General features: G+C 54.8%; 1 protein-coding gene across 3 annotated transcripts in view; it reads right to left on the bottom strand.

Annotated features, from left to right (window-relative positions):
- Positions 1 to 13,904, bottom strand: part of LOC133356975 (mitochondrial amidoxime reducing component 2-like) — a 35,298-nt gene that overhangs the window by 1,937 nt on the left and 19,457 nt on the right. For all 3 annotated transcript variants that reach the window (XM_061574708.1, XM_061574709.1, XM_061574710.1), the window contains exons 3-7: positions 6,143 to 6,331; positions 5,610 to 5,793; positions 3,978 to 4,121; positions 3,082 to 3,143; positions 457 to 528 (exon numbers count right to left, since the gene is read on the bottom strand). In XM_061574708.1, coding sequence (XP_061430692.1) covers positions 457 to 528; positions 3,082 to 3,143; positions 3,978 to 4,121; positions 5,610 to 5,793; positions 6,143 to 6,331 — 651 coding nt within the window. The remainder of the gene's footprint in view (positions 1 to 456; positions 529 to 3,081; positions 3,144 to 3,977; positions 4,122 to 5,609; positions 5,794 to 6,142; positions 6,332 to 13,904) is intronic.

Consider the following 13,904-nt stretch of genomic DNA (forward strand, 5'->3'; position numbering starts at 1 on the left):
ATTATGGGACCTCCTTTGCCAGTACCAAAATATGCGAATAGGGTTTTTCCCCTTTTTGCAAAAAAAAGGGGGAAAACCCTATTAGTATATGTTGGTACTGGCAAAGGAGGTCCCATGATGTAGCTGCTCACCCCGAGCTCTCATTACTCTGGTAGTGCGTTGTCTTTGAACTGTGCGCCTTTTGGCATCATCTGGTCGAACACCGTATGAGACTAAAGAAAGCTGTCTCTGGTGTGGACCAATCAGTTTCAAAGACAACGCATAAATTATCAAAGTGTTGTTTTTTGTTTGCATTTGACTGCAAGTATTGTGGTTATTGTAAGCATGATTCCTTGCAAAAGGTGTCAGTTTTGTTGCGAGAAAAATGGGGAAAACCTATTAGTATAACAGTTTTTATAAGTTTTGAATAGCACGATACAATGTCACTCGAGGCAGGGGAGGCGGCTGAGCTGGTACCTGCGCAGAGTCTCAAGTGGCTCCTTGCCGTCCTTGACTCCTGTGTCCGGGTCAACAGTGGTGAGCACACACCTGCCGAAGATAAACACTCACCACCAGATCCTCACTCACTCACTCACACTCACCACCACCATCTCCTACTCACTCACCACCACCAGCTCCTCACTCACTCACTCACCACCACCACCTCACTCACACTCACCACCACCAGCTCCTCACTCACACTCACCACCAGCTCCTCACTCACTCACTCACCACCACCTCACTCACTCACTCACCACCACCACCTCACTCACTCACACTCACCACCAGCTCCTCACTCACACTCACCACCAGCTCCTCACTCACTCACTCACCACCACCTCACTCACTCACTCACCACCACCTCACTCACTCACTCACCCACACTCACCACCACCACCTCACTCACTCGCAGGGAGTGTACCGTGGGGGTCGTGACAGGGAGTGTACCATGGGGGTGGTGACAGGGAGTGTACCGTGGGGTCGAGGCAGGGAGTGTACCGTGGGGGTCGAGGCAGGGAGTGTACCGTGGGGGTGGTGACAGGGAGTGTACCGTGGGGGTGGTGACAGGGAGTGTACCGTGGGGGTGGTGGCAGGGAGTGTACCGCGGGGGTGGTGGCAGGGAGTGTACCGTGGGGGTGGTGACAGGGAGTGTACCGCGGGGGTGGTGGCAGGGAGTGTACCGCGGGGGTGGTGGCAGGGAGTGTACCGTGGGGGTCGTGGCAGGGAGTGTACCGTGGGGGTGGTGGCAGGGAGTGTATCGTGGGGTGGTGGCAGGGAGTGTACCGTGGGGGTGGTGACAGGGAGTGTACCGTGGGGGTCGAGGCAGGGAGTGTACCGTGGGGTGGTGACAGGGAGTGTACCGTGGGGGTCGTGACAGGGAGTGTACCGTGGGGGTGGTGACAGGGAGTGTACCGTGGGGGTCGAGGCAGGGAGTGTACCGTGGGGGTCGTGACAGGGAGTGTACCGTGGGGGTCGAGGCAGGGAGTGTACCGTGGGGTGGTGACAGGGAGTGTACCGTGGGGGTCGAGGCAGGGAGTGTACCGTGGGGGTGGTGACAGGGAGTGTACCGTGGGGGTCGAGGCAGGGAGTGTACCGTGGGGGTCGTGACAGGGAGTGTACCGTGGGGGTCGAGGCAGGGAGTGTACCGTGGGGTGGTGACAGGGAGTGTACCGTGGGGGTGGTGACAGGGAGTGTACCGTGGGGGTCGAGGCAGGGAGTGTACCGTGGGGTGGTGACAGGGAGTGTACCGTGGGGGTGGTGACAGGGAGTGTACCGTGGGGGTGGTGGCAGGGAGTGTACCGTGGGGGTCGAGGCAGGGAGTGTACCGTGGGGGTCGTGACAGGGAGTGTACCGTGGGGGTCGTGACAGGGAGTTTACCCTGGGGTGGTGACAGGGCGTGTACCGTGGGGGTCGTGACAGGGAGTGTACCGTGGGGGTGGTGACAGGGAGTGTACCGTGGGGGTGGTGGCAGGGAGTGTACCGTGGGGGTGGTGGCAGGGAGTGTACCGTGGGGGTCGTGACAGGGAGTGTACCGTGGGGGTGGTGACAGGGAGTGTACCGTGGGGGTGGTGACAGGGAGTGTACCGTGGGGGTGGTGGCAGGGAGTGTACCGTGGGGGTCGTGACAGGGAGTGTACCGTGGGGGTGGTGACAGGGAGTGTACCGTGGGGGTGGTGGCAGGGAGTGTACCGTGGGGGTGGTGACAGGGAGTGTACCGTGGGGGTGGTGGCAGGGAGTGTACTGTGGGGGTCGTGACAGGGAGTGTACCGTGGGGGTCAAGGCAGGGAGTGTACCGTGGGGGTGGTGACAGGGAGTGTACCGTGGGGGTGGTGACAGGGAGTGTACCGTGGGGGTCAAGGCAGGGAGTGTACCGTGGGGGTGGTGACAGGGAGTGTACCGTGGGGGTGGTGACAGGGAGTGTACCGTGGGGGTCGTGACAGGGAGTGTACCGTGGGGGTCAAGGCAGGGAGTGTACCGTGGGGGTGGTGACAGGGAGTGTACCGTGGGGGTGGTGACAGGGAGTGTACCGTGGGGGTCGTGACAGGGAGTGTACCGTGGGGGTCGTGACAGGGAGTGTACCGTGGGGGTCGTGACAGGGAGTGTACCGTGGGGGTGGTGACAGGGAGTGTACCGTGGGGGTGGTGACAGGGAGTGTACCGTGGGGGTGGTGACAGGGAGTGTACCGTGGGGGTGGTGACAGGGAGTGTACCGTGGGGGTGGTGGCAGGGAATGTACCGTGGGGGTGGTGACAGGGAGTGTACCGTGGGGGTGGTGACAGGGAGTGTACCGTGGGGGTGGTGGCAGGGAATGTACCGTGGGGGTGGTGACAGGGAGTGTACCGTGGGGGTCGTGACAGGGAGTGTACCGTGGGGGTCAAGGCAGGGAGTGTACCGTGGGGGTCGTGACAGGGAGTGTACCGTGGGGGTGGTGACAGGGAGTGTACCTTGGGGGTGGTGACAGGGAGTGTACCGTGGGGGTCGTGACAGGGAGTGTACCGTGGGGGTCAAGGCAGGGAGTGTACCGTGGGGTCGTGACAGGGAGTGTACCGTGGGGTGGTGACAGGGAGTGTACCGTGGAGGTCAAGGCAGGGAGTGTACCGTACCGGTCGCATCGCTTCAGCTTCCTCAGCCGCACCGTGCCGATCTCCAGCCGCTCCCACGAGTCCTGCACACACGACGACACCGCGACACGTCAACACAACGTCAACACGTCAACACAACGTCAACACAACGTCAACACAACGACGACACCGCGACACGACAACACAATGACACGTCAACACGACACGTCAACACAACAACACGATGACACTACGACATGACAACACGTTGACACGACAACACAACATCAACACGTCAACACGACAACACGTTGACATGACCACACGACGCGTCAACAAGATAACATGACGACACGTCAACACGTCAACACGACAACACGTTGACATGACCACACGACGCGTCAACACAACGTCGACACGACAACACGACGACACGTCGACACTACGACACCACAAGAAAACGTCGACACTACGACACTACGTCAACAACACCACAACAAAACGTCGACACTATGTCAACAACACCACAACAAAACGTCGACACTACGTCAACAACACCACAACAAAACGTCGACACTACGTCAACAACACCACAACAAAACGTCGACACTACGTCAACAACACCACAACAAAACGTCGACACTACGTCAACAACACCACAACAAAACGTCAACACTACGTCAACAACACCACAACAAAACGTCAACACTACGACACGTTGACATGACGACACGACACGTCAACACAACGTCGACACGTCGATACTACGACACGTTGACATGACAACACTACGACACGTTCACACTACGACATGACGATACTACGACACTACGACACTACGACATTCACGTTCTGCTCGTGTGGGCGTAACGTTGAACTTCTGGAGGGGGGGGTGGGTGGGGGGGGGGGGGTTACGTGCAGGGCGCGACGAAGGTCACCTCGTCGAACGCCGCACAATCGCTCACGACGATGTTGGGCCGGAAGTTGCGAAGGGAGACATTTTTTTTCTCCAGCTTGGCGTGGAGGTCTTCCATCGACGCCTCGGTCATCAGCATGTAGGGGCTGTAGTCTGAGTAGGCCACCTGGGGGGGGGGGCGGGGAGTGAGAAGGCGGGGGGAGTGGGTGAGTGTGTGGGTGAGTGACTATTTGAGTGGGTGAGTGACTGTGTGAGTGTGTGGGTGACTGTGTGAGTGTGTGGGTGAGTGTGTGGGTGAGTGACTGTGTGAGTGGGTGAATGACTGTGTGAGTGGGTGAGTGACTGTGTGAGTGGGTGAGTGGCTGTGTGAGTGGGTGAGTGACTGTGTGAGTGGGTGAGTGACTGTGTGAGTGGGTGAGTGACTATGTGAGTAGGTGAGTGACTGTGTGAGTGGGTGAGTGACTGTGTGAGTGGGTGAGTGACTGTGTGAGTGGGTGAGTGACTATGTGAGTGGGTGAGTGACTAAGTGAGTGGGTGAGTGACTGTGTGAGTGGGTGAGTGACTATGTGAGTGGGTGAGTGACTGTGTGAGTGGGTGAGTGACTATGTGAGTGGGTGAGTGACTATGTGAGTGTGTGGGTGACTGCGTGAGTGGGTGAGTGACTGTTTGAGTGTCTGGGTGACTGTGTGAGTGGGTGAGTGATTGTGTGAGTAGGTGAGTGACTGTGAGTGTGTGGGTGACTGTGTGAGTGGGCGAGTGATTGTGTGAGTAGGTGAGTGACTATGTGAGTAGGTGAGTGACTGTGTGAGTGGGTGAGTGACTGTGTGAGTGGCTGTGTGAGTGGGTGAGTGACTGTGTGAGTGGGTGAGTGACTGTATAAGTGACTGTGAGTGGGTGAGTGACTGTGAGTCTATGTGTGTACGTTGAACTTCTTTAGCACCGTACATACCCAAACACGCTAATCGGAGGATGGGCGAGTGTAGCTACGTACGGTGCGAAAGAAGTTCAACGTACACACACAGTATGCATTCACACGTACACATTCACACGTACATATATACACAAAGCTAACCGTGTCCGTATTACATTTACAGTTCCCCCGCGCGATATCCGCGGCGTTTGTGTCCGTTCCGATTTCCATTTGCTTCATTGCTGCAATCGATTTTAATTTCTTACGTTTGGTCACTCACACAAACGAGACTCTACCTTGTTGTTGATGTCGTTTTTGCCGTCGTCATCACGGTGAAAAAATTAACCCGTAAAAACAAAGTTTTTCACTATAAATCCTTTATATGCGTGGCGGCTAGAGTCCTCTCGTCCTCTGGCTTGAGATGGCTTGCACCTATGGGTCAGATGATTGCCTGCCAGCATTAAGCAATTGGTAATTAAATATAATTTTTTTTTTCCTAAAAAGTGTAACATTTTGGAAAAAAATTTTCACGAAAATAAATTGTCACGCACAACGAGTCTGTGTGCAAAATGTCAGCTCGATTGGATCACGGGAAGTGGGTCAAAAAACGACCGAAAGATTTGCACGGTCGTAAGCGCGCAAAGCAGCAAGCGAACTTAATATAAAGGATTTAAAAAGGAAAACTAGCGGCCTAACGGTCAACTGACAACCGACGCCGAGCAAACCCCAGGAGGGGGGAGGGACCTTGTCGGCGGGGGTGTGGGCGATGAGGGGGATGCACGGCGCGGACATCCGGAGCAGCTGCCGGGGCTCCATGCCGTCCTCAAAGTGGACGAGGCGGAGGGGGACGGCGCTCGCCAGGAACGCCGTGAACCAGGCCGCAGCCTCGTCGCCACAGTCACGGCCAGGCACGTCCATGCCAAACACCCTGCACGCCACGACACGTCACGCCGAGTCACGTGACGTCACGTCACGCCAAGTCACGTGACGTCACGTCACGCCAAGTCACGTGACGTCACGTCATGTGACGACACGCCACGACACGTCACATCACGTCACGGACATGTCACGTCACGTCACATCACTACACGTCACGTCAAGTCAAGTCACGTGACGACACGACACGCTACGGACATGTCACGTCACGCCTAGACACATCAAGCCACGATACGACACGTGACGACACGCCACGTCACGTCACGTCGCGTCACGCCACATCGCGCCGCCCCCCAGCGGTCGATCCTCCCACAGAGCCCCCCGGAGAGCGAGCACGGGACCTGCATGTGCGGACGGGGTTGGTGGGCGGCAGCGAGATGGGCACGGCCAGGGCGGCGGCAACGCCGGGCACGGTGAAGCGCAGGAGGCCGGCGGCGGCGGAGTCCCACGAGACCTCGACCAGCACGAGGCGCGGCTCCTGGCGAGCCGTCACCTGGGCGCCGCTCTCCTCCGTCACCACGAGCCAATGCCTGGGGTGGCACGGACCGATGCGGGGGAGAGCGGGGACGGGACATGGGAGGGGAGAGAGAGGCGGGAGGGGAGAGGGAGGGGAGAGAGACAGGAGAGGGAGGAGGGAGGGAGAGAGACGTGTTTATCAAGCAGAGCTTCTCGCCTTACCTCTGTGTCGACTCCGGACTCGAGCTGTCGAGGTTTCTTTTATTGCACGTGATGTAGCTTCGGACCACGTCGTCATGAGATAATGCCGACGTGGAGATCGAATGACCGAGCAGACAGTGACGACGTGAAGACAGCGACGATGTGAAGACAGCAAAATGGGGAATTTTGCAACCAAGGACCTCTGGGGAATTTCCCAACCAAGATCCTCCAGACTTGCTGGCACCTTGTTTTCGCATCCAGCCTCGCTGACACCCTGTCTTCACATCAAGACTTGCTGACAGTCTTTACATCACCCCTCCCCCCCCTCTTAAAAAATTAGCCGTCTCGGCTAATAACCATTTTTAGTGGAACCGTGCGTTACAGTGAGGAACTTTGTAATCTGACGTGTGACGATCGCGAGTTCCACAGGCTATTTTAAGGGGTGATTAGTGTGACTCCACTCACCCAGTAACAACAACAATAACCCATTTAACAACAAACCATCTGCACGCAGCTCAAGGGAGGGGATCTTGAATGTCCCTGGGTTTGTTTTGGGCCTACTAGCGCATCCTTGCGCACTTTGGGCGGGTTCTCAATGCCGGTCCCTTGTCTTTTCTGGAATCTTGTGCCGTCCCGGGCGTTAAGGTTTCGCCCAACCGCCTTGGGGGGGGGGGGGGTGGGCCCATGGGCCAATCCCCGGCCTCCCTTGACGAATTCGAGCGGGCTCCCGAGTCAGGTCCCTTGCATGTGACGGATTCTTGGGACACCCCGGGCTTGACAGGCGTGGAAACTGTGGGCGGCACAACAACTTTCCTGCGGCGTGCAGTTTCCGTAGCCGAGCGCCCCGGCACGTCGGACACACCAGACATCGGCCGTACAGGACATGGGGATGAGCTGTCTGGGTGTGGATGTTTGAGACATGACGGGTGGATAAACCAGCGGCGACGCCCTGTCTGTTTTAGTACACACTGCGGCCGTTTCACCTCTATGACCTCCACTGGACCTTGCCATGGGCGGTGCAACTTAGGGGACGTACCCGGCGGTACCTGTCGGCAATGCAACCTTCCCTTTGTCCCCGACCGCCCATGGAAGCACGCGTTCCCGTCGCCCTGTGTTCTTTTCATTAGCGGCTTGCGCTCTGGCGGTATTTTCTCTGGCTGCCTCGTGTTCCTCTGACACACGACTCAGCGTAACGTGCAGTGGCCCGGAAATTGATGTTTTCTTCTTCTTCCCTGAGGCCGTACCCAATTGAGTTTCTATGGTTGGCTCATTTTCCCAGCCATACATAATAAAAAACGGGGAAAATCCCATAGAGGCGTGTGGGGCCATTCGATATGCTGCGAGAACTCCCGGAACATGCAAGTCCCAATCTGTTTGTGCCTCATTTACCACTTGGCAGAGCATAGATGTTATAGTTCTGTGCAAGCGTTCCACCATCCCATCCGTTTGAGGATGGTATGGTGATGTTTTAATCTTTTTCCTACCAAAGTGCCTCACACACTTCGCGCAGCAGTTTGTCGCCCCTGGTCAGTGACAAGCTGCTCAGGGGCACGCTTGTCTAAAACGTAACCGTGGAGGAATTGCCTCTGCGATGGATGCGGCTGTTCGGTCAGGCAGCGGCCAAGCCGTAGGCCAGCGGGTAAAATATTCTAGCTCAACCAATCGCCAATAGAAACTTGCTTTCCTTTTGTGTACACGGAAATGGTCCCAGGATGTCTAGTGCCACCATTTCATTGATTCGGGACACGGTGATGGATTTGTGACGGGGACTGAGATTTTTTCATTGGGGGCTTTCGGCACGCACAGTCCATGCAACCCGCCACAATATGGTGGACATCATTTTATATCCCCGGCCAATAAAAATCCCGTTGTAAGGTTAGGAGTATTTTCTGGTGGTCGAGGTGCAACAGCTTAATTTCGTATTCCGCTTGAGTTAGTTTTCCCGGCAGGGAAGTGGGGACCACTAGGCACTGATGCTGTGAGACCTCGTCCCATCTCATCAACAACACTTCTTGGAGCACAACTCGCGAGACTCCCTTAGAGGTGGGGGTTGTGGCGATTTGCTTCAGCGTGGCGCCGCAAAGTTAACAGAGAGCTGTCCTCCATTTGGAGTTGCCCCCATTCCAGCAGCGCGAGCCCCAAAGTGTTATCCGTGGGTGGAACCACCCTGGCTGGTTCTGTCTCACCCAGCGCAGCCACGACCTTTGGCAAGCCAGCTGCAAGAGGTCTACAGCGTCCCGCACCCACCCAACGCACATGCACACCGTTCTCCCGGAGGCAACCGAGATAATGCATCCGCGTCGCAGTGCCTCAAGCCCTTTCGATAGACCATGCGGAAGAAATACTCTTGCAGTATCTCTAGCCAGCGCGAGAGCTGACCCGAAGGCTGGTCCACTCGTAGGGAGTACTGCCGGGCTGCATGGTCAGTATGAATAACGAACTCCCTGCCATATAGGTATGGGCCTATACTGTTGGGTGAAGTGGAACATGGCCAAAAGTTATTGGTGGGTGACACAATACCGCTGTTCCGTTGGTGTGAGGACCCGACTTCCGTAAGCAATAACCTTCTCAACCACGCCTTTAACTTGAGAGAGAGAACAGCCCCTATGCCGACGTCACTGGCATCCGTGTCCAAAATAAACGGCAGGGAGAAATCTGGATAATCGAGGGGGCGCATTAGCAAGGCGACTTTGCAGCTTAACAAATGCAGCCTCCTCCTCCTCCTCCCCCCCATTGAAACCTATGGTTTTTGGCCATCAGGGCGTGTAAGGGTTTTGCAAATGTCGTGAACTGTGGAACAAACCGGCGGTAGTAGGAGGCAAATCCAAAGAAACTGCGCACCTCCCCGACCGTGTTGGGGATTGGCCAGTCGCGTACACATGCCGTTTTGTCTGGATCTGTAGCTATGCCAGAAGCGCTAACAATGTGGCCCAAATAAAATACCGAGGTTTGTAAGAGATTACATTTTGCAGGTTAAAATTTTAGATTAGCCAAACGAGAATATCGCTCGCAACCGTTGCAAGTGCTCCTCGAACGTGCGATCGAATACAATCACATCGTCCAAATAAACGAGGCACAAATCCCATTGCAGTCCTGCTAGGACTAACTCCATGAGCCTCTGAAATGTGGCCAGTGCCGAATGTAATCCCATGGGAAGACAATTGAAATGATACAGCCCTTGAGGTGTTCTAAATACAGTTTTTGGTTTTGATGATTCATTCAAGGGCAGCTGCCAGAACCCCGAAAGAAAATCCAGTGTGGAAAAAAAACGGGCGCCCGATAATGCGTCAAGGGAGTCGTCCATCCGTGGAAGCGGATACGAATTTTTCACCGAGACTTTGTTAAATTTTCGGAAATCTACGCAAAATCTCAGATTTCCGTCCTGCTTTTAACCAATACCACCGGTGCTCTCCAGGGGCTTGTTGATGGTGAGATTATATCCGCCACCAACATTTCCTCTACTGCCAGCTGTCTATTTTCCTTTTCGGCAGGACTCAGCCGATATGAGTTCTGTTGATTAGGAGCAGCATCACCAGTATCAATGTGATGCTGTAGCAGCGAGGTACGACCAATGTCGAATTTGCTCTTGTTAAAAATGTCAGAAAATTGTTCTAGCAATGACCGCAAATCATTGTGTTGTGCCTCGGATAGATTTTGGTTTTCCCCGCACAATTCTTCTGCCCATTTCTCATTTACCTCGGCCCTTTTATCCACTGTGCCTATTATGTCCCCCCCTGCGGACTAAGCAGCCTCGCAACCTGCAGCCGTCGCGCGAGCCAGAACCGTACCCGCCGGGACCACCACTAGTCTCCTACATTTCGTAAAAGCATCTGCGCACCCACCAGCGTAAGCCCCCGGGTCGCTGTGTTTGAAGGAGTGAGAAGCACTCCCGCCTCAGGGTCAGTCAATTTAAGGCGGCTGCGGTATCGTAGAGGAACTAACATTTGCGTGCTTGGCAGAATCTCTATTGATTCCTTTATCAAGGCCACAATGGAACCGTTCGCAACCTAACTTTTAGCCGGGGAGTTCATACAAAATAATCGCTGTCCTGATGGCATTTCGATACATCCTAAATCTGTCAGAATTTTTAGGGGCATTTTACTCAGAAAATCAGTACCCAAGAGACACGGTACTGCCAGTGCTTTGGAAATCAATACAGGTCCCGAAATTTCCAATTTCCCAAACTTTACACGAGCTTCTACCTGGCCCATGATTCCCATGCTCCCTCCGTTAGCCGCAATACGGCCATTTCTTACTGGCGTAACGCAACGGCTCCCTGATGGCAACGTGTAAAAAATTACTCGTGATATGATAGTGGCCGATGCCCCCGTGTCTATTAACACGCGTAGTTCCATCCCCTCGATGTAGCCAGCCTGCTGCCGATGTGCTGGCCGACGCCGCCACATCCCGGTGAGCCAACTTCCTCCGTTGGGTGCTCGAATGTGGCCAGCCGCCTAGAGTGGGAACTTGCTGTACCTCGTCGATGGTTAAGGGATGTGGAATGTAAATGACGTTCAAACTCTGTGATGAAGATGCGTGATGTGGTTCAGGCCGGGTGTCTGGTGTGTCACGACTTGCCTGCTGGGGCTGTGGAGTGGACGTCGGCGGAAGGTTGGATGTAGACGATGTCGCAGTTGATCGGGCGTCGCTCTGGCATCCTTGGGCGATGAGTCCAGGCTGACCACATCTGAAGCAGGTGATGGCAGGTCTCTGCTGCGGGAGGGGGGGGGGGGGGTCGCCTCCCCCCTAGGCCTCCAACCTCAAGGTAGCGGCGAGGTCTGCCCTTGTCGCTGAACCCAGCCTTGTACTGCCACAGTCCCTTTCCTCTCCAGCTCCGGATCCTGCTGCACCGTCGTGTCATTGCTCCTTGCCTATCGGGCAGTCAAGGCACAGCTCAACTGGGGCTCACGTGGCCAGGCTACTACCCGAGGCCGCCGGTTCATGCTGTCATGAGCTTGCAGGCACCTGGCCACCCATAGGGACGTCTGCGCTTCTTCACCAACGACAGGCAGCACCAATCCCCGTCTCCTGCGCCAACACCAGCAATTTGTCCATCGTTAGCGAGTCCAGTGCGGCCTGATCCATACGTGGATAGGCTGCCTGCCCAAGCGCCATCAAAGCGCTGCGGTAGGCGAGGGGCATTTCAGCCTCCCCCGCCTCCGTTGCTAGGAACTTCTGCTGCGTGTTGGATGGTGGCTCAAAGACGGCCGCCATCTCCCCGTAGGCCTGTTGAAGTGTGGCCCTCGACTTGACTGGAACGGCTCGGAATGCCGCAAGAGCGTCGTTGTCGAGGACCATTGGCAGGACCCGCAGAGCCTCCTCTTCTGTCAACTCTGACTGATAGGCCACACCAAAACGGCGAGTAAAAGCGGCCCAGTCCCCGCCGGCAGCGACAAATTCTTTGACGGGGGGCAGCCGTCGCAGCTGATCTGATGCTCTCTCTTGCGTTCTCAGAGCCGGCTCGGTCGCTCCCCGGGACGCTGTTGCCATGGCGACCGGTTGCCACGTCGCGTCGACTGCGGGAGCAATGGCGGCCGGTTGCCGCGTCGCATCAGTCGCGGAAAAATGGCTGCCGTTTCCCGTGTCGCGGCCAAAATGTCAGCCGTTTGCTGCGTTGCGGCCATAATGGCGGCCGTTTCCTGCGTCGCTTATGCCGCGGTCGTGGCAGCATGTGGGCGATGATCGCACTGGCTCCACCGCAGCAAGCGTGGTGGCTGGCGATCGCGCAGGCTCTTCCGTCGTGTCCCATTCTGTGCTCTCCGCGGTGCCCCTGCTCGCCGCCGTCGTGGCCAGCTGCAGTGAGAGCTGCGCGACGGCTGTAAGGAGCAGGTCGAGCCGTCCTGTAACCTCATGCCACCCCTCCGTGGTTAACGGCTGCAGCTGCCGGCCATCCGACTCCGTCTTCATCCTGCCATTGCCGATCGTCCCAGGGTTTCTTTGACCGGGATCCCTGTTCCGGGGGTTGCTTGGAGGGAGGCTTCTTCATCTTCCTCTCCTTTCGTCCGAAGTTGCTTCCAGTGGTTTTTTTTCTGCTGTATCTTAACATTTTATTCTTTCCACTCCTGACACCAGTTGTAACCACTCCGGACTCGAGCTATAGAGGTTTCTTTTATTGCACGTAATGTAGCTTGGGACCATGTCGTCATGAGATAATGGCGACGTGGAGATCATATGACTGAGCAAACAGTGACGACGTGAAGACAGTGATGACGGCCCAAGTCCCTCTCGACAGCCCCGAACATCCCTTCTTGCCCTGCTTTTATCCTCGTGGATTCTCTGGGGGAATTTCCCCAAGTTGTCTATTTTGGACACTCTGGGGAATTTCCCAACCAAGATCCTCCAGACTTGCTGGCGCCTTGTCTTCACATCGAGACTTGCTGACACCCTGTCTTCACATCGAGACTTGCTGACACAGTCTTTACACCTCTACAACTTTATTTTCTTCACCTTTTCTTGGGATTTATTTTCACCAATAGTAAGTGTCTTGCTTTATACACATTTGTGATCAGTTGTTTGTTTATTTAGACTTCTTATTTTTCTTTCTTTGTTCTTTTATGTTGTTTTCACTCTTCAGGGCGTGACTGTGCTCTCTACAGTGTATTGGTGCCTTTGTTCTCCGCACATCCCCCAATTTAATTTGATAGTTGATTTCATAATTACGCTTTTCTTTATTTTCATTTCGATTTTGAGTTCCTTTGTTCCTCAAACTATTTTTGAGTGTTGTGATTTTTTTGTGATTCAATTTTTTGTCCCTTTGTCTGGTGTGTTTCCAAGTGAACACATCCGTGTTAACACTGTACCACTCGAGTTGGTGTGAGTACAGTGCATCCCCTTTTGACCCCCTTGTTTTGTGCTGTGAGCGTGTTTACGTTATTATCTTTTTGTTAGTGTGCTTCTTTTTCGACATTTTTCTTTTTTTCTTCTCTTGTAAAATACTGAGGACTATAACATGTATTAATTCTAGATTTGAAGCTTTCGTGACTCCAAGGATTCATACTCTTAGTTCTTTCGGTAAAGTCACGTAAAGAACTAAGAGTATACTATAACATGTTTCACTTTTTCTCCAAGAGAGCTCTGCGTGAATAGCAGTAATAGTATTACGCTGGTTAATAACACAGAATAGACCATCTTCATATCATTAATAAATTTTTTTTTTTTAAAATCCTGGCTACTGAAAAAAATAGAGGCTAGCTTTAATAGCATGTGTGTAACATATCCCACAAACGGGGAAAATGTCTACGCGACCCGTAACAACGTATGCAAAAGCTACCGCGCCTATGCAAGGATAGTCTCTGGGGCCTGCAAGGCGCCTGCAGCAGCAGCAGCAGCAGCTGGCGCCTCCACGCAAGGCTGGAATCCGCTGCTCGGCTTCCACCGATGTCCCGATCGAAGTCTACGTGGAAGCGCTGGGCACCATCGTGCCCGAAGGCTCAATAAAGTACGCCT

This window comes from Lethenteron reissneri, chromosome 56 (genome assembly GCF_015708825.2).
Source record: "Lethenteron reissneri isolate LAM-NWPU_2019-01 chromosome 56, ASM1570882v1, whole genome shotgun sequence".
Taxonomy (NCBI): domain Eukaryota; kingdom Metazoa; phylum Chordata; class Hyperoartia; order Petromyzontiformes; family Petromyzontidae; genus Lethenteron; species Lethenteron reissneri.